Below are 26,891 nucleotides of genomic sequence, written 5' to 3'. Positions count from 1 at the left end.
GTCGTCCTGGTCCCTTTGCAGAACAACAGCCCCAAAGCATGATGTTTCCACCCCCATGCTTCACAGTAGGTATGGTGTTCTTTGGATGCAACTCAGCATTCTTTGTCCTCCAAACACGACGAGTTGAGTTTTTACCAAAAAGGTCTATTTTGGTTTCATCTGACCATATGACATTCTCCCAATTTTCTTCTGGATCATCCAAATGCTCTCTAGCAAACTTCAGACTGGCCTGGACATGTCCTGGCTTAAGCAGGGGGACACGTCTGGCACTGCAGGATTTGAGTCCCTGACGGCGTAGTGGTTTACTGATGGTAGGCTTTGTTACTTTGGTCCCAGCTCTCTGCAGGTCATTCACTAGGTCCCCCCGTGTGGTTCTGGTATTTTTGCTTACCGTTCTTGTGATCATTTTGACCCCACGGGGTGAGATCTTGCATGGAGCCTGCGTCACCTGAGGGGGTTGATTCACTGATGTGGTCATTCTGTCTGGGTTGGCGCCCCCCCTTTGGGTTGTGCCATGGCGGAGATCTTTGTGGGCTATACTCAGCCTTGTCTCAGGATGGTAAGTTGGTGGTTGAAGATATCGTTCTAGTGGTGTGGGGGCTGTGCTTTGGAAAAGTGGGTGGGGTTATATCCTTCCTGTTTGGCCCTGTCCGGGGGTGTCCTGTTTGGCCCTGTTGGCCCTGTCCGGGGGCAACCCCCATGAAGTCAGTAATTTCTCCCAACAGATGTCAAAGAAAAGTTCTCACACACACACACACAGCAAGGATGGAGTGACAAAGTGTGGTGCTTAAAGACACACAGAGCCTGCAATGGCATTTCTATATTCTCTAGGCCGTGCCGAGTTCAACGAGATGCCCCGCTTGACCGTAGCTCGCTCTGAGTGCAGCGACCGTGAAAAAAAGTAGGCCCAAAATTAAGCCTGGCCCTAAATGTAATTTGCTTTTGGGTGACAGTGAGAAGCACAATTCGACCTCAGGTACGATCCTGAGGTCCTCCCGATCTGTGCAAGCCTAACCTTGACCATGTGGCATTAACCCTTAACAGTAAAACAGGGTATTTTGATCTCACCGATTACAATGACATCTCTCCCCATAGGAATACATTGCCTGCTCCTCTAAAGTCAACCTGAAGCCTATGCGGGTTATGAATGCCTTATGAACCTGCCTTCGATGACAGTCCATCAGGACACTATGAGGTCTGCCTGTGTCGATTCTAAGCTTCCTGAAGCAACCGGAAGTGGTTAAAATCACCCTAAACGTGTTTTTCCATACCCTACCAGCAGTTTGTAATAAATAGTGAATTCAACCCTGTGTAAATCAGTCAGTTCTTAACGTAAACACTTAAAACTCAGGATTCTGTAAAGGCATACCCCAATGAGGATATGTGTTTACTTATAGCTTCCTGTGCCAACCGGAAGTGCCATAATTGGTGTCACAGGGGCTGTTTCGAAGGGTTAAAAAAGTCAGATCTTTCCAAAACTTCATGTGTGATTAGGCAACCCCCATGAACTGTATATCAGTCATTTTTCCCATAAAATTTAAAAGAAAAACTAAATCACACACACATAGCTTGGAAGGAGGGACGTATTGGGGTGCGTAGAGACAGACAGTGCCTGCAAAAGTTAGCTTTGTTCGAGCTAAAAAAGAACCGTCAGACCTAGAGTTCTGAAACTTTAGAAACCTGTTCTAGACCTCAGGTCGATAGTGCGTGGTGAGTTACTTGGCTCTAGAAGGTTCTCGGACCGAGAAACAGCCTCGTACATTTGCAATGACTTCAATTCATTTTGACCATTACAAAAATGACGACATTTAGAAAAGTCTCAGAGACGCAAGACTAGGTGCATTGCAACCGCCTCGGCCCATATAGATGGACCCCAACGTTTCTGTCCGATTGCTCATTCAAGGACCCTGTAGCAAGGCATGGAAAAAAAGTGGATTTTCAGCATCAATTAGGGTCTTGCTCGGGCACCAAATGACCTATTGAGCCGAAACTTGGGATTCGGGGTCGCCTCAGCTAGGCCTACACATAACATCAGAACTGGACTCGCAGCTAGAACGTAACTACGTGTTTTACATTTTTATTATGGTTTGAACAGAAGGCGTTGTGAATTTTGGGCCAGCTCTGTAGTATGTGATAGTTGGCTACTAAACGAGTTGGAAAAAGTGGGTTTGGTGTCAGTTTGTATCAGTTTGGTGTCAGAATGATATCTAATTGACTGATGGACAGTGACTTGCTGGTGACTATTGTCCATTTGCAATATGGTTAAACAGTGAGGTAACATCACCAAAATGACATTCTGAAATCAACACAACGAGCGATGGAGAGGAACCAGAATCACTGCCAAGCCATCCCAAGTTCATCGGGCCAGTCAATTTCACATTCCTGTAGGATTTTTGAGCATGACAAATTCGTGATGGTACATGCCCATTGAAACATATTGCAAATGCACCTGCACTTGCAATATGATTCAACAGTGAAAAAAACATCACCAAATCGACATGATGAAATCAACACAACGAGTGATGGAAAGGAACAACTATCACTGCCCGGCCATCCTGTGTTCATCAGGCCAGTCAATTTTGAGCACGTCACATTTATGGCATTTGGCCAAAGAAAAAGTGACTTTTGACTTTGACTTTTGACTTCCTGTGAAATCATATCGCAAATGGACAAAACATATGCCTTATGCACAAGTAAAAATTTTAAAACTAATTATGATAATAAAATTGGACAAAAGTGTATTCATACAGTTCTTACACATGTGTAATTGACAAAAAAAATCGAAAGAATTTCGAAAAACAGTCCAGAAAGCACTTTTTAAGGGGTTGCTAGGTTTTTGATTTTTTTTTTCTCACTTTTTCAAAATGTTGCTTTTGGATGTTGACTTGTGTTGCATTTGCACTATGAAAAACCACGATGGAGCGCGCTCGCCACCTGTTGAATTTTTAAAGTGTTACACCTGGCATTTGCAATCAACTTTGAACGAAACGACGCCGAATTGAGTGGTGTTGGACACCGTGTATATGGTTTGTCCAGTGCCAATGACTTCCCATTGTCCATTTCAGGGGGGTGTTCCCTTACATATACAGCACATTCTGAAAGTATTCATAAACCTTGAATTTTTCCACAATTTGTTACATTACAGCTTAATTCTAAAATTGATTAAATTGTTTTTTTCCTCATCTAGCTACACACAATACCCCATAATGACAAAGGAAAAAATATATTTTCGTGAAAATGTATTAAAAACAGAAATATCACATCTACATACATACATAAGTATTCAGACCAATCCTTTATTCAGTACTTTGTTGAAGCACCTTTGGCAGCGATTACAGCTTTGAGTCTTCTTGGCTAAGTTCTGTCAGATTGGATGGGGAGCGTTGCTGCACAGGTATTTTAAGGTCTCTCCAGAGATGATTGATCGGGTTCAAGTCCGGGCTCTGGCTGGGCCACTCAATGACATTGAGAGACTTGTCCCAAAGCCACTCCTGTGTTGTCTTGGCTGTATGCTTTGGGTCGTTGTCCTGTTGGAAGGTGAACCTTTGCTCTGAACCTTTCAGGGTCCAGTCTGAGGTCCTGTGCACTCTGGAGCAGGTTTTCATCAAGGATCACTCTGTACTTTGCTCCATTCATCTTTGCCTGGATCCTGACTAGTTTCCCAGCCCCTGTTGCTGAAAACCATCCATACAGCATGATGCTGCCACCACCTTGCTTCACCGTAGGGATGGTGCCAGGTTTCCTCCAGATGTGATGCCTGGCTTTCAGGCCAAAGAGTTCAATCTTGTTTTCATCAGACCAGAGAATCTTGTTTCTCATGGTCTGAGAGTCCTTTAGGTGCCTTTTTGGCAAACGAAGCGGGCTGTCGTGACTTTTTCTGAGGAGTGGCTTCTGTCTGGCCACACTACCATAAAGGCCTGATTGGCGGAGTGCTGCAGAGATGGTTGTTCTTCTGGAAGGTTATCCCATCTCCACAGAGGAACTTTAGAGCTTTGTCAGTGTGACCGTCACGTTCTTGGTCACCTTCCAGACCAAGGCCAAAATGCAAGCTGTCATCAAGGCAAAGTGTTTCTATTTGAAGAATCTCAAATATAAAATGTATTTTGATTTGTTTAACACTTTTTATTCTACAATATAGAAAATAGTACAAATAACGAAAAACCCTTGAATGACTAGGTGTGTCCAAACCTTTGACTGTTACTGTACATATAAATAATATATCATAGTTGGTACAGTTTGAATGAGTAATTTGGTGACATTTTGTACAATTTAAATACTCTAGAGTTTTGTGTTGTGAGTGTTAATTGTTTTTTGATAGTGAGTGTCTTTACACAATGGGAGACAAAATTGGTGTTATTCCTATCGACCTGAATGTGGTGTCATATTTAAACTAAGTTGACTTGTAATTGTCATTTGTTTTTTGTTCTTGAGCTATGTCTGTGTATTTGAAATTTGTGAGAAAATTTGCTTAATCTTGAAAATTCTCAGTAATCTACAGCAGCATTCTAGAATTCTATTGGGGTCAAAAGGGTTAAATCAGTAGAGTATCTTTAGAAAACAACTTTTTTCCAAATTCAGTACATGTTTCAGGTCAACGGGTGCTTTTTGTATGACATTACATGCAGTCTGTAGATCGGCTATAGCTGGTTCACAGAGGAGTCAGTACATCACAGTGTCATCAGCATAAAATAACCAATAGCATTTATATACAATGTGAATAGTCACACGACCTGCTAATACATTACTCTGATTGCAGTAGGATTGGGAAACTGAATATAATTTTCAGTGTACTGAATGTGTGCTTGTCTCACCTTTTTCCAACCTCTATCATGTACCCTGGAACAGTCTTCCAGTGAATCTTGGCCTTCAGAGTGGGTCTGGACCCAGGCAGATGTGCAGTGGCAGTTTTCATTGACATCTCATATGACTGACACTCAGCTCCCCATCTTAGGTGCATCTAACATGAAAAGGAGAACACTTATGAAGCCATCACATTGAACAACATGTCATGTTTCTCCAATCCCTATTGAGAGATATCTCTTCCCACCTTGTATCTACACTATTTAGAAAAAAAGGTTTGAAAAGGGTTCCATGTAGAACCTTCTGGAGAAATATTTCTACATGGAAACCAAAAGAGTTCTACCTGGAACCAAACAATTGTTCTTCAAAGGGTTCTCATGTGGGGACAGCTGAATAACCTTTTTAGTTCTAGTTAGTACCTTATTTTCTTAGTGTACTGCCTATTACCTTCAGGGTTGGGAGGGTAAACAGATTACATGTAATCAGTAACATGTAAGGGATTACAAAAATTAGTAACTGATCTGTTACGTTACCAGCAAAAATGTTGTAATCAGATTACAGACACTTTTGAAAAACTAGATTACTTCGAGGATTACTTTTAAATTCAGAAAGGATGTTTGCAAAAACATATTTGGCACCTCTCTGTTTTGAAATGACATTCAAATCAGCATTGAAAAAATGCTCAAATGTAATTTTGTTCCACCTGGGTGTCTGACCACAAGCCAGAGACCACTATGATGACACACCAAATGTGTTGGATGTGGGAATGGATCGCAGGAAAAGAGCAGGAATAGGCTTATATAGTCTACAGTCCAAGATATGTCTCCAATGGTGTGACTACTGCCGGCATACAAAGATTATCCAACTTGAACAAACGCTTGGAGGTAAGGATAACAACCGTTTTGTAGTCTATGGCGAAATGGATATCAATTATTATTAATATCTACATAGCGCATTGATGTGAATCACACTGCTGCTCTCTCATTTAGTTATTTGCGCCTTATGGATTGTGGTTGTTATGGATGGCTGTTCACAAATCGAAATGTACATTTGAACCAAAGAAAATCAAGAAATTTAAGTTGCACAACAATCACTGTTCTTGAAACCAGTGGACAGCCAGTGAAATATGCGCTCTTGCAACAGCTGCATAGTGCGGATCCCAGCCTATAGAATAAAGGTGGGCATTTTATTGCTCAATCTAATTCATGCTAATAAGAAAAGAAAATACATAGGCCTAATGGACACATGCTCAAATTCGCACACGTTTGATAGACTTAAAGGGGCAATATGTATTTGCTACATATTGTGTGAAGACAGCCAATGTTCCTTTTTTCCAAGAATATTATTTTTGTTGGCGAAATAGCTCCGTTTGTTCTTCACGTTTGGCTGAGAAATCGCCCGGAAATTGCAGTCACGAAAACGCCGAAAAATATTCCAAATTAACATCGACAGAAACATGGAAAACATTGTTTATAATCAATCCTCAAGGTGTTTTTGGTTTTTCAGTAGGACCGATTGGAATAATGTCTACCTCTGTATTTTACGCGAGAATCACCCTGGGAGCAATCAGGTGACCAGTTGCACAATGTACAGTGCCTTGCGAAAGTATGCGGCCCCCTTGAACTTTGCGACCTTTTGCCACATTTCAGGCTTCAAACATAAAGATATAAAACTGTATTTGTGAAGAATCAACAAAAAGTGGGACACAATCATGAAGTGGAACGACATTTATTGGATATTTCAAAGTTCTTTAACAAATCAAAAACTGAAAAATTGGGCGTGCAAAATTATTCAGCCCCCTTAAGTTAATATTTTGTAGCGCCACCTTTTGCTGCGATTACAGCTGTAAGTCACTTGGGTATGTCTCTATCAGTTTTGCACATCGAGAGACTGACATTTTTTCCCATTCCTCCTTGCAAAACAGCTCGAGCTCAGTGAGGTTGGATGGAGAGCATTTGTGAACAGCAGTTTTCAGTTCTTTCCACAGATTCTCGATTGGATTCAGGTCTGGACTTTGACTTGGCCATTCTAACACCTGGATATGTTTATTTTTGAACCATTCCATTGTAGATTTTGCTTTATGTTTTGGATCATTGTCTTGTTGGAAGACAAATCTCCGTCCCAGTCTCAGGTCTTTTGCAGACTCCATCAGGTTTTCTTCCAGAAGGGTCCTGTATTTGGCTCCATCCATCTTCCCATCAATTTTAACCATCTTCCCTGTCCCTGCTGAAGAAAAGCAGGCCCAAACCATGATGCTGCCACCACCATGTTTGACAGTGGGGATGGTGTGTTCAGGGTGATGAGCTGTGTTGCTTTTACGCCAAACATAACGTTTTGCATTGTTGCATCTGACCAGAGCACCTTCTTCCACATGTTTGGTGTGTCTCCCAGGTGGCTTGTGGCAAACTTTAAACAACACATTTTATGGATATCTTTAAGAAATGGCTTTCTTCTTGCCACTCTTCCATAAAGGCCAGATTTGTGCAATATACGACTGATTGTTGTCCTATGGACAGAGTCTCCCACCTCAGCTGTAGATCTCTGCAGTTCATCCAGAGTGATCATGGGCCTCTTGGCTGCATCTCTGATCAGTCTTCTTCTTGTATGAGCTGAAAGTTTAGAGGGACGGCCAGGTCTTGGTAGATTTGCAGTGGTCTGATACTCCTTCCATTTCAATATTATCGCTTGCACAGTGCTCCTTGGGATGTTTAAAGCTTGGGAAATCTTTTTTGTATCCAAATCCGGCTTTAAACTTCTTCACAACAGTATCTCGGACCTGCCTGGTGTGTTCCTTGTTCTTCATGATGCTCTCTGCGCTTTTAACGGACCTCTGAGACTATCACAGTGCAGGTGCATTTATACGGAGACTTGATTACACACAGGTGGATTGTATTTATCATCATTAGTCATTTAGGTCAACATTGGATCATTCAGAGATCCTCACTGAACTTCTGGAGAGAGTTTGCTGCACTGAAAGTAAAGGGGCTGAATAATTTTGCATGACCAATTTTTCAGTTTTTGATTTGTTAAAAAAGTTTGAAATATCCAATAAATGTCGTTCCACTTCATGATTGTGTCCCACTTGTTGTTGATTCTCCACAAAAAAATATAGTTTTATATCTTTGTTTGAAGCCTGAAATGTGGCAAAAGGTCGCAAAGTTCAAGGGGGCCGAATACTTTCGCAAGGCACTGTATGTGAATTGATTGCCCTCCATCTATATTCAGAGCTTGTGCTGTTAGGTGACCTAAACTGGGACATGCTTAACACCCCGGCCATCCTACAATCTAAGCATGATGCTCTCAATCTCACACAAATTATCAATGAACCTACCAGGTACAACCCCAAAACTGCTACCAACCTATATCTATCCTACCCTGCCTTTCTAAGGTCTTCGAAAGCCAAGTTAACAAACAGATCACCGCCCATTTCGAATCCAACCATACATTCTCTGCTATGTAATCTGACTTCCGAGCTGGTCATGGGTGCACCTCATCCACGCTCCAGGTCCTAAATTATATCACAATCACCATCGATAAAAGACAGTACTGTGCAATTGTCTTCATCGACCTGGCCAAGGCTTTCGACTCTGCCAATCACCACATCCTTATCGGCATCTTGGTTTCTCAAATGACTGCCTCGCCTGGTTCACCAACTACTTCTCAGAGGTCGGACCTCTAGCATTCTCTATGGGGGTGCCACAGGGTTCCATTCTCGGGCCGACTCTTTTCTTTGTATACATCAATGATGTCTCTCTTGCTGCTGGTGATTCTATGATCCCACCTCTACACAGACGATGCCATTTTGTGTACTTCTGGCCCTTCTTTGGACACTGTGTTAAAACTTCTTGTGGATCATTGGGACGCTACCGTCCCACCTGGCCAGCATCCTGTGAAATTCTAGAGCGCAAAATTCAAATTACAAAAATTCTAATATTAAACATTCATGAAAATACAAGTGTCAGTTAAAAGCTTAACTTCTTGTTAATCCAGCAGCTTTGTCAGATTTCAAAAAGGCTTTACAGCACCATGCGATTATCTGAGGACAGCGCTCCGCACACAAAGCATTACATTAATTTTCCAACCGAGCAGAGTAGTCAAGAAAGTCAGAAATAGGGATAAAATTAATAATTTGCCTTTGAAGATCTTCATCTGGTTGCAATCACAAGGGTCCCAGCTGCATAACAAATGGTAATTTTGTTCGATAAATTCCTTCTTTATATCCCAAAAAAGTATGTTCCATTGGCGCGCTTGACTCCGTAATCCACTGGTTTCGCTCATTAACCTTTTGTGACTAGGGGGCAGTATTTTCATTTTTGGAAAAATAACGTTCCCGTAGTAAACGGGATATTTTGTCAGGACAAGATGCTAGAAAGTGCATATAATTGACAGCTTAGGATAGAAAACACTATAAAGTTTCCAAAACTGTAAAAATATTGTCTGTGAGTAATACAGAACTGATATTGCAGGCGAAAGTCTGAGAAAAATCTAATCCGGAAGTGACTCATCTTTTGAAAGCTCTGCCTTCCAATGCGTCCCTATTGAGCAGTGAATGTGCCATCAACCACATTACTTTTTCTCCGTATTCCCCAAGGTGTCTACAGCATTGTGACGCAGTTTTACGCATTTATGTTGAAGAATACCCGTAAGCAGCTACAGTATGGTGACCAGGGCACAGTTCGGGGCAGAAGGTGGTGTACAGCAAGCGGCAACGGTGAGAGACTTGTTTCTGGATAGTAGGCTATCTCTGCAGTAGATTGCAACACCGCCCCCTTTGGCAGTTCTATCTTGTCGGAAAATGTTATAGTTAGGGATGGAAATGTCAAGGTTTTTGGTGAACTTCCTAAGGCAGGATTCAGACACGACTAGGACATCCGGGTTGGCAGAGTGTGCTACAGCAGTGAATAAAACTATCTTAGGGTGGAGGCTTAACATGCATGAAACCAAGGCTTTTTACGGTTACAGAAGTCAACAAATGAGATCGCCAGGGGAATGGGAGTGGAGATAGGCACTGGATTAACCTCTCATCACCAGAGGAGCAGAGGAGGAGTAGGATAAGGGCACGGCTGAAGGCTATAAGGACTGGTCGTCTAGTGCATTTGGAACAGAGAGTAAAAGGAGCAGATTTCTGGGTGCGGTAGAATAGATTCAATGCATAATTTACAGACAAAGGTATGGTAGGATGTGAGTACAGTGGAGGTAAACCTAGGCATTGAGTGATGATGAGAGAGGTATTGTCTCTAGAGACATCAATTTAACCAGGTGTGGTCACCGCATGTGTGGAAGGTGGGACAAGAAGGTTAGCTGAGGCATATTGAGCAGCGCTGGAGGCTCTACAGTGAAATAAGACAATGATCACTAACCAAAACAGCAATGGACAAGGCATTTTGACATTAGGGAGAGCCATGCGTAGCCAAGTGATCATGGGGTCCAGTGAGCTAGCGGGCGGGCATGGGCAAGCAGGCTAGCAGATGGGCCTGCTCGTGCGGTTACGTTGGCAGACCAGTCGTGATGGATCAGCAGGGGTCGGTGTAGTAGAAGGGTCCAGGCCAATTGGCAAAATAGGACCTCTTCAGCTAACAGTCTGGTATGCTCTAGACAGCTAGCGGGCCGTGGCTAGCAGATGGAAAATTCAGGGACGTCGTGACGGAGGAGCCTGTTGAAAAATCCCCTCAGGCGGACTACGTCGATAGTTCAGTTGTGATGGATTGGTGGGGCTCCGCATCGGCAATAAATTGGGGTCCAGGCCAATTGGCAAAAATAGGTATTGTAGCCCAAGGAGTGGCTGATGGAATTCTTCAGCTCGCCGGGAGATGGGCCTAGCATAGGCGAGCTCCAGGCTAATTGGTGCTTGCTTCGGGACAGAGACATTTTCCAGGAGAAGCCAATCGGCTAGCAGCTAGCTAGCTGCAATTATCCAGGTTAAGAGGTTCAGAGCTTGTGGTAGGAATCCGGGGATATGGAGAAAAAGAAGTCCGATAAGCTCTGGTCTGTGCAGACTGGCAGGAGTTGTCCGGGCTAAAGGTTAGCTGATGACTGCTAGCAGTGGCTAGCTGACTACTAGCTAGGAGCTGGCTAGCTTCTGTGTGGGGTTCTGGTTCTCAATTAAAGAAAATAGCAGATCCATACCACTGTGGGTGAGGCGGGTTGCAGGAGAGTATGTTGAAGTTGGGTTTAAGAAAAATATCAAAAATATATGCGAAGAAAAAAATATTTAAATATACGTATACTGTATATATACCGTATATGTATACACATGGGACACGACAAGACGAAGAAAAAAGACGCCTGACTGGTACGTCATCTTGGATTCTGTATAGACTCATAAGATGCTAAAAACAATAATTGTGATATCATGGATGGTCAGCCCTTGCATCCATAGCTCTGTCTATTAATCTGAGAGTGGTTATATTTCTCAAGGCCCCTCCCTCAGCTTTTTACCAAAACAGAGGCGGGGAAACTGTTTTGTTATTGCTTCATCTGTGGATTTGTCCTTTAAACAGCTGCATATTATCAACATATCAAAGGTTCACCAACAAAACGGTAAATAATAGGCCTTTTGCAAATGCAGCACATGGCATTAATTATTCACATGTAAATAGCACTTTTCAGTAGCGCTTAAAGCCTGCAATTCCATGAGCGCAGCATTTATTTTTCAACTCGACTCAATGAGCCCACCGTGACCACAAAATAATTAACAACAGAGTAGGGATAGCTAATAAGTTTTGGGGTGATGCTCAGGTAAAACCTTTCCAGAAACAAGTCTCTCACTCACTCTCACTCACTCACTCTCACTGGTCATCCCCAAAGCCAACACTTACTTTGGCAGCCTTTCCTTCCAGTTCTCTGCTGCAAATGACTGGAAGGAATGGCAAAAATCAGTGAAGCTGGAGTCTTATATCCCCCTCTCTAACTTTAAGCATCGGCTGTCAGAGCAGCTTACCGATCACTGTACCTGTACACAGCCAATCTGTAAATAGCACACCCAACTACCTCATCCCCATATTGTTATTTATCCTCTTGCTCTTTTGCACCCCAGTATCTCTACTTGCACATCATCATCTGCACATCGATCACTCCAGTGTTAATGCTAAATTGTAATTATTTTGCCTCTATGGCCTATTTATTACCTTATCTTCCTACTCTTCTACATTTGCACATGTATACATATATTTTTCTATTGTGTTATTGACTGTACGTTTGTTTATATGTAACTCTGTGTTGTTGTTTTTGTCGCACTGCTTTGCTTTATCTTGGCCAGGTTGCATTTGCAAATGAGAACTTGTTCTCAACTGGCTTACCTGGTTAAATAAATGTGAAATAAAGAAATATTAACAATTTGGCTAATCTATACTTCCATATTTCCAAGTCGTATACTTGAAGATCATGGAGTATATAATTTATTGGACTGACTGGAATTGTGATAGACTTTGGTTTTCCATGTAAAGATATAATTTAATCATATTATTATATGTAGTAGAACGCAATGGGTTTGAAGAAGCCTACTTAACCAACCCATAAAGTAAAATTGAACATCCATATATGGCCAGCTATGTAAACTTTAACATTGATTAGTCCTGCAATAGATGTTGTTCAATTGGTAACATACATTTTTGTCTTCTTCTAATGCCTCTTAAGGGGAAAGTAATCTCAAATTAACTCAATGTAATCAGATTACGTTACCGAGTTTGGCTAATCCAAAAGTTAAATTACTGATTACAATTTTGGACTGTTAACTATTAACAGACTACATTTAGAAGGTAACCTACCCAACCCTGATTACCTTTAGCTGCTCCTGCCGGACCTTATCCACATTTGCATCTGTGCACAACTTCCAGTTGGCCTCCTCCCCAATCTGAGACACGATCAGCTGGGTGTTGTCCATCTGGGCAGCAGGGGTGTAGAAAGCAGCTACTTCGTAACCCTCTGGCTTTGTGTTGCCATTCATGGCCAGAACCTTGATGGCGAACACTGGTTCAGAATTGGCATTCAAAGCCTGAGGAGGAGTACAAGAAGGCACAAAGGTCCTTATACTGCCATCACTGTTTTGTAAACACAACTAGGTTTCATAGTGAAATACATAATACTTCCGTCATGTCTGAAATAATGCAGACAGTGATGACACTGTCTTTGAATATTGATTGATATGAATATACCCCCCTTAAAACAACAACCACAACAAAAAGTTACACTAGTCAGTGGTGCACTTCAGCCATAGCCCTACCTCAGAAGCAGAAGCTTCTTTGGCTTTGAAGCTTGCTTGATGAGATGTTCTGCTGCTTGAGGAACTAGAGGAGTGATGGAAACTCTTGGTTGCGTACTGCAAACACAAAAATAGAGTAGAAATGGTCATATACTGTATGAACTTAGCAATGTATGTGTGCAGATCATGACAGTACAACCATGACCAAGTACCTTGGGAAGCTTCTGCAGGGTGTCAAGCAGGTGGCGGACACTAACTGGGTACTTGGTTAGGCTGGCGTTCATCTCAATGTGAATCTTGTCAACAGGTTTGTTGGACTGGACTGATAATGAAAGAGAGGAATTTTATTTTAATAGTCACACTTATGAAATCTAATGAGGCTTGTTTTTGTTTAATGGAATTCCATTTCCCTTTCAAATGTTGGTGCTTTATTGTGAAAGAATGAAAGGCGAAGATAGATTAGAGGAATGTATATAATAGGTCCAGTTAAGTAAGGTGTAAGCAAGGACTGAACCCTGCCACAGGGCTGATGTACAGTCTGGGGTCGGCAGCACAAACGGTGGACCAGTTCCTGGCACATCCAATAAGGCTCAATAAATGACGGTCCAAAACAATGTACAAGAAAAAGCCTATTACGTCATACTTTATACTTGTATATGCTGTTACCTGGTTGAATTGTACATGCAAAGTTGGTGTATCCCAAGAAGTAGTAAAGGGGGTATTCATCAATGTAGTGTGATCTCGTTGCCTCAAACTCAACACAGAAAACTGCCCCATAGATGTTAGCCTCTGCACACACCTTTACTTGTGGATGGTAAATGTCAAATTTTACAATCTATTTGGCAAAAAAGAAAGCATATTAGGAGTGCACACATATCTCTCTTACTTTGCGTGTAATAATCTTTGCCTTGGAGAGTGATTGTACCTTTTGTCCAGAGGTCAAATATCTTTGCTTAGGTGGCTCTATATCCTTATTAGCCTCAACAGAGTCAGGCATCATTGGGGTCATTTTAGCACGTGATGGCTCCTCAATATTCCTTGAGACCGCATATACGTCAAACCTATTGTAACAAGAAGAAAGCTAGCAGCTGTTAAGTTACTATCCATTGCGACACTTAAAATATTGTTTTTGACAGGTCTAATGAAATGTGAGAAACATACTTGACTGAGAAAAGTTTAGTCTCCTCTTTGCAAGCAGGAAGGTCAATTTCAAATGTTTTTTGTTTGACGTTCATTTTCATGCTGAATTCCCATGGTATGGCAACTACTGTTTTACTCTTCAGTTCCGCACCACACTGGAAAATGTCAGTGTTTATCCCATGGAAGACAAATTGGTCCTTTGAGAAACTGCAGCAAAATTACATGTAGAACACAATCAGTTATATTAGCATTGAACAATACTTGAGCCATGAAAACACTCTGTAAAATGAAGCCATTGATATGGGAGGGTTCATCATAGTATTGTTCTTCTCATAATATGATGCAACATATTGAATAAATACTTGCCGAGGCCTGGAGGGGTCCAGCTCTGTAAGCCGCTGCCCTCAGTGCCTCCAGATCACACTTACTTGGTAGTGCTGCAAGCAACCCATTGCTCTAGCACTACCTCTCTTTCTCACTATCCTTTACAAGAAACATACAAATATGCAAGTTTGACTGCCCCAGCTACCAAAACATATATACATATTTTACCCAGCAAATCCATCAGTCACTAGTGAAACATCTGAGGTCAACAGTTGTCCCAGGCGATCAGTCAGTGGTGGGCTGATTGCAGCCTTAGCTACATAAGAGAAAATGTTTGCGTTTTATTGATTTTGTATATATATACATTCATTTAAAAAATGGTATTCTGCTTTGTAATTCAAATGGCCTTGGTATTCAATGTTTACCATTGACGGTAATGGTTGTTACTGTGTTATAATATTTGCTGATTTCCAGTGGGAGACCAAGGGAGGTGGCTTGGATGTAACGGGTCTCAAACATAAGGAAGGGCTTGGTCCAGTGCCATGACATCCCCTTCTGAAGATTTTCAATCATACTCCAGACTGGACTCTCTTTGCCTGCAGATGGACTGACAGTCTGCATGGAGATACCGTGGCAGAAGAGCACAGTGTGTAACAGCTTATTGAGACCACAGGAAATGTGTATCATGAGGTTTTGTTATTTCCCAGAGTGGATAGAGAGGGACATGATGTTATACTGAGTAACATGCAATACTTGATTGACTAGAAATCTCACCTTGATAACACTCTGAATTAAGTCATTGTTCAAATCCGCGAAGAAGAACTCTTGACCAAAGATTCGTGTATAGGCAGACAAAAGAGGCTTATCCCCGGGCAATGTCTTCCAATCTTGCAGCTGAAAGAAGATGATTCAATAGAACAAAGTTGAGTTTAAAGGGATGGTACAGTACATTTGAGGGCACTTTCTTACTTTTTCTTGAAAAGTCATGAACTCACCACTTTGAATATGGCCTCAAAGTCAGCGTAGCTGAGATGGCCGTTAAAAACTTGAATGTTCTGTCTAAACAGTTCCTTAATTCCGTCAGCACGGAAACCAAGCTTTATGACAGAAACAATAGTCAAATAATGTTTTACTTCAGCATGAAACAGAACAAGTACAAAACAATTAATATGAACATTAGCGATTACCTCCACAAGTTGTAATATTTTGCCAATGAAATGGAATTTCCCTTTAGTCACTATTTCTGTTGGGATGTAGCTTGCAGCATTTTTCAGCATGAAGATCTCAGTGGCTGTACCAATCAAGAAGTCGTCTGGATATTCAAGAGATATGTGGTCAGTCAATGTTTTTGCGAAGAAAACAGTTTCCTCAGCCTTTTGTATACTGTATGTTCTCAAAGTAAACCCATGCCGCTTATAGGTGTTTTGAACTTACCATTAAACCAATCTAGGTGCATGGCTTTGCTGTAGTGGTAACTGACACGACCAAATTTAGGGGCCAGGATTTTCACAGCGACATTGCAGGCTGTTGAGCTTTAACAAAGATAACAAAACAGCCACAGTTTAAATGCAAAATCAGAAGCATTGACACAACAAATGTCACTCTGCCCTGACAGAAACACTCACAGGAAGTGGTTGTCCGGAGTGCTTGATTTGGCAATGCTCCCAATGAGAGAGTAAGAAAAGCTAGCCACATGCATGTCAGCCTCTTCCAATAGGAATGCAGTCACTGTAGACACCAAAGCCAAAGGTGGCTTAGTTTCAAACAGAATCATACATGCCAGCATACGAATCTCAGTGGGAAGGTGCCTCTGCACAAACAGGCTCACTGTGATATCCTGGACCTGAAAACACATACGTAAGACATACAGTAGCTAAAGTCATATTATCAAAGAGATTAGACTGGGACTAATACAAAATCCGACTGTATGTCAACTGGTCATCATTTCGTCTGATATAAAGTAAATTTAGTAAATCAATAGATACTCAGTTGCATATTTTTCAATGAGGTCTTTAATGAATTTTCATTTGGGGAATTGACTTGATATCCTAATGTGAGTGGGTTGAAATGTTATTGACACCAATTTAACTCTGACACCAGAACCACAATATCTATGACCGACTTCCTAAATATTATCACCTTTTTAATTTTTTGGTTTGTATTCTGGAATTCAGATTTTAGTTGTGAATGTGTACACAATGAAATAAACCAAACTACTGCTACTACTACAGTGCCTTGCGAAAGTATTCGGCCCCCTTGAACTTTGCGACCTTTTGCCACATTTCAGGCTTCAAACATAAAGATATAAAACTGTATTTTTTTGTGAAGAATCAACAACAAGTGGGACACAATCATGAAGTGGAACGACATTTATTGAATATTTCAAACTTCTTTAACAAATCAAAAACTGAAAAATTGGGCGTGCAAAATAATTCAGACCCTTTACTTTCAGTGCAGCAAACTCTCTCCAGAAGTTCAGTGAGGATCTCTGAATGATCCAATGTTGACCTAAATGACTAATGATGATAAATACAATCCACCTGTGTGTAATCAAGTCTCCGTATAAATGCACCTGCACTGTGATAGTCTCAGAGGTCTGTTAAAAGCGCAGAGAGCATCATGAAGAACAAGGAACACACCAGGCAGGTCCGAGATACTGTTGTGAAGAAGTTTAAAGCCGGATTTGGATACAAAAAGATTTCCCAAGCTTTAAACATCCCAAGGAACACTGTGCAAGCGATAATATTGAAATGGAAGGAGTATCAGACCACTGCAAATCTACCAAAACCTGGCCGTCCCTCTAAACTTTCAGCTGAGGCCCATGATCACTCTGGATGAACTGCAGAGATCTACAGCTGAGGTGGGAGACTCTGTCCATAGGACAACAATCAGTCGTATATTGCACAAATCTGAACTTTATGGAAGAGTGGCAAGAAGAAAGCCATTTCTTAAAGATATCCATAAAAAGTATCGTTTAAAGTTTGCCACAAGCCACCTGGGAGACACACCAAACATGTGGAAGCAGGTACTCTGGTCAGATGAAACCAAAATTGAACTTTTTGGCAACAATGCAAAACGTTATGTTTGGCGTAAAAGCAACACAGCTGAACACACCATCCCCACTGTCAAACATGGTGGTGGCAGCATCATGGTTTGGGCCTGCTTTTCTTCAGCAGGGACAGGGAAGATGGTTAAAATTGATTAGGAAGATGGATGGAGCCAAATACAGGACCATTCTGGAAGAAAACCTGATGGAGTCTGCAAAAGACCTGAGACTGGGACGGAGATTTGTCTTCCAACAAGACAATGATCCAAAACATAAAACAAAATCTACAATGGAATGGTTCAAAAATAAACATATCCAGGTGTTAGAATGGCCAAGTCAAAGTCCAGACCTGAATCCAATCGAGAATCTGTGGAAAGAACTGAAAACTGCTGTTCACAAATGCTCTCCATCCAACCTCACTGAGCTCGAGCTGTTTTGCAAGGAGGAATAGGAAAAAATGTCAGTCTCTCGATGTGCAAAACTGATAGAGACATACCCCAAGCGACTTACAGCTGTAATCGCAGCAAAAGGTGGCGCTACAAAGTATTAACTTAAGGGGGCTGAATAATTTTGCACGCCCAATTTTTCAGTTTTTGATTTGTTAAAAAAGTTTGAAATATCCAATAAATGTTGTTCCACTTCATGATTGTGTCCCACTTGTTGTTGATTCTTCACAAAAAAATAAAGTTTTATATCTTTGTTTGAAGCCTGAAATGTGGCAAAAGGTCGCAAAGTTCAAGGGGGCCGAATACTTTCGCAAGGCACTGTAGTACTGCTATTACTACTAACGCTGTGGGGGTCTCTGACTGCCAGGTGTCTCAGAGACTGCACGGCTGCACTTAGCACACGGGCTGGGAGTGTCACAGGAGCGGCAGACACTCCGGGGAGGAAGCGCCTGATGGTCTTAATGCTGGATGGGTGGCCTGCATTCCCAATGGCCTTCAGGGCTAGCACCATGTCGAATTCATTGTTTCTCTTCAGGCCATCGATCACCAGGTCCAACAGGGGCTGTTTGAGACGGACGTGTCACATCTTGAATTCTGTAATCTGCAGTGATTGGCAGCTAATATCTATTCAGAAAGAGTCTGAACAACAGCAAAACTACAGAAGATTATCGTAGCAGTAGTCATAACATTCACAATACCAACTTCTGCCATATAACCAGAATAAACTGGAACATAGATTATGCATTTGGTTTCTTTACCAGTAAATAATGCAATGGTAATTGAGCCAATTACCTGAACAACTGCCGCCGGGCAAGACCGATCATACTCATAGGTACAGTACCTGTAGACCAGTGATCCATAGGACAACACCACAGTGTTCCACAGCATTGGGTGGGACTTACTGAAGGGCATGGACAGAAACTCCTACAGAGGGACAATTGATTATGAATCACTCTGAACACATCACATGATTTTTTTCATCTAGTGTAAAAATAAATGTTAAATGGCCCATAAGCCCATGTAGGGACAATGTACTCTTTGTCTTTCTACTGTATAACAATAATACCTCCAGTAATGTAGTGATCATTATGCTAAAATCCAGTCTGTGTATTAGTACAGTGGGATTCCAGTTCCATGTTTTACAGTAGCCAGACAATGGGAGTGATATGTCATGTGTACTATGTCATACCAGCATACTTCTGATTAAAGTTCAACTAAAGTATACGAACACCCCAACCACAGTTCTTATAAACATATGCAATTTAAACAACCAAGACAATCACCTTGGCCATCTCCATCAAGTCAGTCTCTGCTGCTAAATGATTAAATGCGATCAGAAGTGTTTGTCCAGCCTCGTTGGCTGATACATCACCGGCTTTGAATCTGTTCTTCAGGAATTTGAGGACTCTTGCATCTGCAACTTCAACAATCGTGTCCAAAAGCCACCGTCTGACAAGAGAGAAGGATGACAATTAAAAAAAACTTTGTAGCAAACATAGGCAATCCTTTGAAATATTACACTTAACATAGAAATGTTTACCATGTAAACCATAGAATGTTTAAATTAATATAAAAATATGTCTATATATACACACACTACCGTTCAAAAGTTTGAGGCCACTTAGAAATGTCCTTGTTTGTCCATTAAAATAACAAAAAATGTATCAGAAATACAGTATAGACATTGTTAATGTTGTAAATGACTATTGTAGCTGGGAACGGTATATTTTTAATGGAATATCTACATAGGCATTCAGAGGCCCATTATCATTTTAGAAGGCTAGTTGATCATTAGAGAACCCGTTTGCTATTATGTTAGCATAGCTAAAAACTGTTGTTCTGATTAAAGAAGATATTAAACTGGTCTTATTTAGACTAGTTGAGTATCTGGAGCATCAGCATTTGTGGGTTTGATTACAGGCTCAAAATGGCCAGAAACAAAGACCTTTCTTCTGAAACTTGTCAGGCTATTCCATGCGAGAAATTGCCAAGAAATTGAAGATCTCGTACAACGCTGTGTACCTCCCCCTTCACAGAACAAAGCAAACTGTCTCTAACTAGAACAGAAAGAGCAGTGGGAGACCCCGGTGCACAACTGAGCGGGAGGACAAGTATATTACGGTGTCTAGTTTGAGAAACAGAGACCTCACAAGTCCTCAACTGGCAGCGTCATTAAATAGTACCCACAAAACACCAGTCTCAATGTTAACAGTGAAGAGGCGACTCCGGGATGCTGGCCTTCTAGGCAGAGTTGCAAAGAAAAAGCCATATCTCAGACTGGCCAATAAAAATAAAAGATTAAGATAGGCAAAAGAACACAGACACTGGACAGAGGAACTCTGCCTAGAAGGCCAGCATCCCAGAGTTCCAGCTACAATAGTCATTTACAACATTAACAATGTCTACACTGTAATTCTGATCAATTTGATGTAATTTTAATGGACAAAAAACAAGGACATTTCTAGGTGACCCCAAACTTTTGAACGATAGTGTACATACAGTAAAACATATACATTTGATTATAAATTAAATAAACATGAATATGCACCTGTGTTCATCATTCCCTGAGAGCTGTTTCCACAGAACCTCGTGGTTTTCTAGCGATGTCACACGCAGGAGTTGGAAAAGAACAACAACATCCTCACTTGTTGCACTGTCCGTCTGGTAGATGTTCGCTTGGGCCAAACGTTTGATCATGTCTGCAATCTGTGAACAACAATGTGGTTGCATTTGTTTGAGGCATATCACATGTTAGCAGTAAATAATCATGAGCCATAAACATTTTCATGACAGGGTGAGGAAAAAAACATTTTTAGAGCAACTTTTGAGTATTATTGATACCCTGTTCTTTACCTTGGGCACTGGATCATCCAACTTCTTCATCAAAATGGGGATTTGGGCCAACACTTTCACAAACTTGTAAACTAGATTCCCTCGGCTAATCATGGGACCAACAGCAGGGGTCACCACTGTGTCAGTTACACTGAGCAGCACAAGCTCTTTCCTAAAGGAGAGTCAACAAGAAGAGCATCTAACACATACAAACTTTGGCATCCTGGTGAGTATGCCTCACTATAGCCCCAAGACTGAGAAGCTCTCAGTGAACCTCTTCGTTGCACTTCATCTAAGGCTGCGTTTACAGGGAGCCAAATTCTTATATTTTTTATCACACATTTTTTCTTTTGACCAATTAGATCAGCTGTTTTGCCAATAATCGGGCAAGAAATCTGAATTGGGCTGCCTGTGTAATCGCAGCCCTATAACTCGTCTCTGGACATCTCCTCCTGGACATTCCTTCACATAATTTAGTGTTAGGCTGTGTTTTCACTACGGAAGCCCAATTGTTATTGTTTGCTCAATTATTGGCAAAAGATCTTATTGGTCCAAAAAAACATTTGTGGATTTCATCAATTATCAGAGTTGGGCTGCCTGTGTAAACGCATCCTTAGTGTGTACATGGCAAATAAACCACATTCACCTATTATTCTGTATGTTGGTGTTTAGTCATTACGCCTCTAACCGTGCCATCTCTTTCAAGTCCTCCAACTACAAGGTGGTTCTCATTTTCAGACACCCAATTTTATATAGTGAAATGAAAGAAAACAATGAGATTTGTCATACGTGGCTTGCAGTTTGGAGTTCCCCCCTTTCACGTTGAATGGGGAGAAATGCTGGCGCTCCAATGCATGAGCCTTCTTGATCAGGCCTCCGTCAACTGTTGGTTTCACTGTGTAGACATATCTCACTGTTGAAATGACGGAGTCACCTCTCTAGATGACGTAAAATAATACAAAAAGTATTGAAAGTGAGTGATTGTTAAAGTATACTATTTACCTCGATGGTCTCTGTAGTGTTGGCACTGTATACTCGTTTAAATAGAATTGTGCATGTTCACATATAGGTCTATGGATTGGAAAGACAAACCTCTTTGGAAAGTTTGTTGTCGACAGCAAGTGCCATTCCTCTGTAAATGGCTGCCTTTTTTTTGCAGTTATTAATGTCAACAATTTGGGTGACCGACAATTCTTGGGAGTTGGCATCCTCCTCATTGGCATACGTACTCTGGCACAATCCATGGATCCCGAACTGATAACAAATACATAGAATAAACCTCACATTAACAGTGCTCTCTGCAATTTCTTTACAGATGAAAATGCAATATAACGTAAGCATTGTTTATGTAAAACCTGTTTTAGTTACCTCCTCAAGCTCATACACTCTTTGGGTGGTCTTGACTGTGACTTGGAAGAACCCAATTATGCCTCTCACAATATTGACGATGGTGTCAGATATTTCAGCAGAGGTGCGAATGTCACCAACCCGTCCCTTGGCGTACTCGAACATGAAGGGTTTGCTGAGCTCGGCAGCAATCCGTTTGGTAAGCTTTGGTGAGGCATCAAATGCATTCTTCCCTGGGATGCCATTGAACTCCTCAAAGTTCAAGTTTGAAACCTTAAAACAAGAAAATATAATTGGATCACCAGGTAGAATGAATTGCTTATTTACGATTAAAACACGTTTTTCAAAAGGAGTTTGTTTAAATTCCCAGGATATTGACACATTTTATGTTCATCAAAAGAAACGTAGATCCTTAAAATAACACATGCAGTACATTTCTCTTCTGAAAAATTAGGTAAAGGTCTATGAAGTACATTGCATTGGTAATTTTAATTGAATGCATACCCGGAGAAGGAATGTTTGTGCAGACACACCAATGATCTTGACTTTGCACACAAGTCTCACACCAGACTCTACAAGGTTTGGCATGCCACGCCCAATATTCACCATTCCCTCATATCTGTACTCATAGGTTTTCTTAGGGTTCAAGCCAGGCTCTACAATACATCATTGATATATAATTATTCATGAAAACATGCTCATTTGAATGTAGGGTTAGTTTTAAACGATACATTTCAAATCACTTGATAAAGAACTCACCATAACTGATATGGGCACATGCTGAAATGAAAAAATGAAAAAATAATAAAAAAATTGTCATAAGTAGCTAATTAAAAATAATTTCCATATTTTTGTTTCTCTGCACACTTACCGGCCAAGGCCACAAGGTGACAAAGAAGGAACCCCCACATGGTGAAATCCAGGAGTGGGATCCTGCAGCTCAACGTTTCCTTTTATATGCAATGCTGTGTTCTCAATGACTAAACGAGTACATGACCCAGTGTCTGCACAGCACATCTTTGGCATCAATGAGGGGCATAAAGTAACAAGGGGGCAAAGGTATGTCAGACGAGTGTAACCAGTGACGTTGACAGTGGTCAGTATGACATGGAAAAGGAGGACATTTCAGGAAAAATAAACAGTGATCTAAAATGGACACTAATAATCAGTGCTTTGTGAAACTCACATTACAAAGAATTGTTTAAAATTCAATTCATCTTTGACCTTATTTGAATGCACAAAGTGTGCTGCTTGCACAAATAATATATTCACAGGATGTACACAACATTAGGAACACCTGTGCTTTCCATGACATAGACTAACCAGGTGAAAGCTATGATCCCTTATTGATATTAATTCCACTTCAATCAGTGTAATGAAGGGGAGGAGACAGGTTAAAGGAGGCTTTTTAAGCCTTGATAAAATTGACATGGATTGTGCTTGTGTGCAATTCAGAGGGTGGATGGGTACGACTAAATATTTAAGTGCATTTGAACAGGGTATGCTGGTAGATACCAGGTGCAGCGTTTTTTCACGCTCAATAGTTTCCTCTTTGTATCAAGAATGGTCAACCATCCAAAGGACATCCAGACAATTTCAGGCCAGTTGTCGAAAACGGGTCATTGATGAGAGGATAAAGGACTGACACAAATTTTGCAGAGCAACAGACGGGCTACAGTTACTCAACTGACAGTCAAAATCAAATCAAATCAAACTCTAATGGTCACATGCACCAAATACAACAAGTGTAGACCTTACATGCTTACTCACAAGCCCTTAACCAACAGTGCAGTTGAAGAAGAGTTAAGAAAATATTTACCAAATAAACTAAAGTAAAAAATAAATAAAAAGTAACAAAATTAAATAAGAATAATAAGGCTATATACAAGGGGTACCGGTACCGAGTCAATGTGCAGGGGTACAGGTTAGTTGAGGTAATTTATACATGTAGGTGGGGGTGAAGTGACTATGCGTAGATAATAAGCATCGAGTAACAGCAGTGTACAAAACAAATGGAGGGGGGTCAATGTAAATAGTCCAGTGGCCATTTGTTTAATTGTTAAGCAGTCTTATGGCTTGGGGGTAGAAGCTGTTAAGGAGCCTTTTGGTCCAAGACTTGGCGCTCTGGTACCACTTGCTGTATGGTAGCAGAGCCGTACGCACTACCCTCTGTAAGGCCTTATGGTCAGATGCCGAGCAGTTGCCATACCAGGCAGTGATGCAACCGGTCAGGATGCTCTCGATGTTGCAGCTGCTCTCGATGTTGCAGCTGTAGAAGGTTTTGAGGATCTGGGAACCTATGTCAAATATTTTCAGTCTCCTGAGGTGGTGGTGTCGTGCTCTCTTCACGACTGTCTTGGTGTGTTTCAACTGTGATCGTTTGTTGGAGATGTGGACACCAATGAACTTGAAACTACATCCCCGTCAATGTTAATGGGGGCATGTTCAGCCTGCCTTTTCCTGTAGTCCACAATAAGCTCATTTGTCTTGCTCACATTGTGGAAGAGGTTGTTGTCCTGGCACCACACTGCCAGGTCTCTGACCTCCTCCCTAAAAGCTGTCTCATCAATGTTGGTGATCAGGTTTACCAACTTAATGATGGTGTTGGAGTCGTGTTTGGCCACGCAGTCATGGGTGATCAGGGAGTACAGGAGGGGACTAAGTACACACCCCTGAAGTCCCCACAGTTGAGGATCAGCGTGGCAGACGTGTTGTTGCCTACCATTACCACCTGGGGGTGGCCCGTCAGGAAATCCAGGATCCAGTTGCAGAGGGAGGTGTTTAGTTCCATGGTACTTAGCTTAGTGACTAGCTTTGTGGGCCCTATGGTGTTGAACACTGGGTCTGGGGTTTCTGGGATAATGGTATTGATATGATCCATGATCAGCCTTTCAAAGCACTTCATGGCTACATACGTGAGTGCTATGGTGCGGTAATTATTTTGGTAGGTTACCTTCGCTTCCTTAGCCACAGGGACTATGGTGGTCTGCTTAAACCTGTACGTATTGCAGACTCGGTCAGCGAGAGGTTAAAATCTCAGTGAATACGCATGCCAGTTGGTCAGCACATGCTTTGAGTACACGTCTTGGTAATCTGTCTGGCCCTGCGGCTTTGTGATGTTGACCTGTTTAACTTTGGGGTAGGGGGCAGTATTTTCATGTCCGGATGAAAAGCATGCCCAGAGTAAATGGCCTGCTATAAAGCCATGAAGCATATTACAAGTAGATTTTGATAGAAAACACTCTGAAGTTTCTAAAACTGTTTGAATGATGTCTGTGAGTATAACAGAACTCATACGGCAGGCAAAAACCTGAGAAATAAATCCAACCAGGAAATCTGGGAAATCTGAGGTTGGTTGATTTTCAACTGAGCTCCAATTGAAGATACAGTGGGATATATTAATGTTGCACTTCCTAAGGCTTCCACTAGATGTCAACAGTCTTTAGAACCTTGTCTGATGATTCTACTGTGAAGTGGGGCCGAAGGAGAAGGGAATGAGTAAGGTCTGCCATGAGCTGACCATGCTCTGACCATGCGCGTTCACATGAGAGGGAGCTCTGTTCCATCGCACTTCTGAAGACAATGGAATTCTCCGGTTGGAATATTATTGAAGATTTATGTTAAAAACATCCTAAAGATTGATTCAATAAATCGTTTGACATGTTTCTACTGACTGTTACGGAACTTTTTGACATTTCGTCTGCTTTTAGTGAACGCACTTCGTGACTTTGGATTTGTTTACCAAATGCGCTAACAAAAGTAACTATTTGGACATAAATGATGGACATTACCAAACAAAACAACATTTCTTGTGGAAGTGGGATTCCTGGGAGTGCATTCCGACGAAGATCAGCAAAGGTAAGTGAATATTTATTATGCTATTTATGACTTTTGTTGACTGCATAATATGGCAGATATATTTGTGTCTTGATTGGGCTCTGAGCGCCGACTCAGATTATTGCATGGTTTGATTTTTCTGTAAAGCTTTTTGAAATCTGACACAGCGGTTGCATTAAGGTGAAGTGCATCTAAAATTCCATGCATAACACTTGTATCTTTTAGCAATGTTTATTATGAGTATTTCTGTAAATTGATGTGGCTTTCTGCAAAATCAAAGGATGTTTTGGAACTTCTGAACGTAAGGCACCAATGTAAACTCAGATTGTTGGATATAAATATGAACTTTACCGAACAAAACATACATATATTGTGTAACAAGAAGTCTTATGAGTGTCATCTGATGAAGATCTCAAAGGTTAGTGATTCATTTTATCTATATTTCTGCTTTTTGTGAATCCTCTCTTTGGCTGGAAAAATTGCTGTGTTATTCTGTGAATAGGCACTCACCAAACATAATAGTTTGGTTAGCTTTCGTCGTAAAGCCTTTTTGAAATCGAAAACTGTGGCTGTATTTACAACAAGTGTATCTTTAAAATGGGGTAAAATACATGTATGTTTGAGGAATTTTAATTATGGGATTTTGGTTGTTTTGAATTTGGCGCCCTGCAGTTTCACTGGCTGTTGAAGAGGTGGGACGCTACCGTCTCACGTACCCTAGAGAGGTTAAAGGTCTTGCTCATATCGGCAACCGAGAGCGTTATCACACTCTCGTCTAGAACAGCTGGTGCTCTCGTGCATGCTTCAGTGTTGCTTTCCTCGAAGCGAGCAAAAAATGCATTTAGCAGGTAGGCTCACATCACTGGGCAGCTTGTGTCCGGGTTTCCCTTTGTAGTCCATAATAGTTTTCAAGCCCTGC

The 26,891-nt window shown here is 41.3% G+C and overlaps 1 protein-coding gene across 1 annotated transcript in view; it reads right to left on the bottom strand.

The window, feature by feature from the left end:
* vtg3 (vitellogenin 3, phosvitinless) overlaps nt 1-23,142 on the bottom strand; it is a 41,035-nt gene extending 17,893 nt beyond the window's left edge. Inside the window, exons 1-25 of the mRNA XM_021599921.2 lie at nt 23,007-23,142; nt 22,895-22,915; nt 22,640-22,791; nt 22,157-22,408; nt 21,881-22,042; nt 21,578-21,726; nt 20,810-20,960; nt 20,505-20,662; nt 19,240-19,405; nt 18,749-18,880; nt 18,300-18,518; nt 16,090-16,307; nt 15,899-15,996; nt 15,652-15,776; nt 15,460-15,561; nt 15,239-15,358; nt 14,890-15,079; nt 14,693-14,780; nt 14,162-14,347; nt 13,926-14,061; nt 13,667-13,835; nt 13,213-13,322; nt 13,022-13,117; nt 12,581-12,793; nt 4,812-4,957 (exon numbers count right to left, since the gene is read on the bottom strand). Coding sequence (XP_021455596.1) covers nt 4,812-4,957; nt 12,581-12,793; nt 13,022-13,117; nt 13,213-13,322; nt 13,667-13,835; nt 13,926-14,061; nt 14,162-14,347; nt 14,693-14,780; nt 14,890-15,079; nt 15,239-15,358; nt 15,460-15,561; nt 15,652-15,776; nt 15,899-15,996; nt 16,090-16,307; nt 18,300-18,518; nt 18,749-18,880; nt 19,240-19,405; nt 20,505-20,662; nt 20,810-20,960; nt 21,578-21,726; nt 21,881-22,042; nt 22,157-22,408; nt 22,640-22,791; nt 22,895-22,915; nt 23,007-23,046 — 3,599 coding nt within the window. The 5' untranslated portion in view covers nt 23,047-23,142. The remainder of the gene's footprint in view (nt 1-4,811; nt 4,958-12,580; nt 12,794-13,021; nt 13,118-13,212; nt 13,323-13,666; nt 13,836-13,925; nt 14,062-14,161; nt 14,348-14,692; nt 14,781-14,889; nt 15,080-15,238; nt 15,359-15,459; nt 15,562-15,651; nt 15,777-15,898; nt 15,997-16,089; nt 16,308-18,299; nt 18,519-18,748; nt 18,881-19,239; nt 19,406-20,504; nt 20,663-20,809; nt 20,961-21,577; nt 21,727-21,880; nt 22,043-22,156; nt 22,409-22,639; nt 22,792-22,894; nt 22,916-23,006) is intronic.
* Nucleotides 23,143-26,891: the final 3,749 nt, after the last annotated feature.

The sequence above is a fragment of the Oncorhynchus mykiss genome, chromosome 4 (genome assembly GCF_013265735.2).
Source record: "Oncorhynchus mykiss isolate Arlee chromosome 4, USDA_OmykA_1.1, whole genome shotgun sequence".
Lineage (NCBI taxonomy): Eukaryota > Metazoa > Chordata > Actinopteri > Salmoniformes > Salmonidae > Oncorhynchus > Oncorhynchus mykiss.
This window is presented reverse-complemented; position numbering and strand designations above follow the sequence as displayed.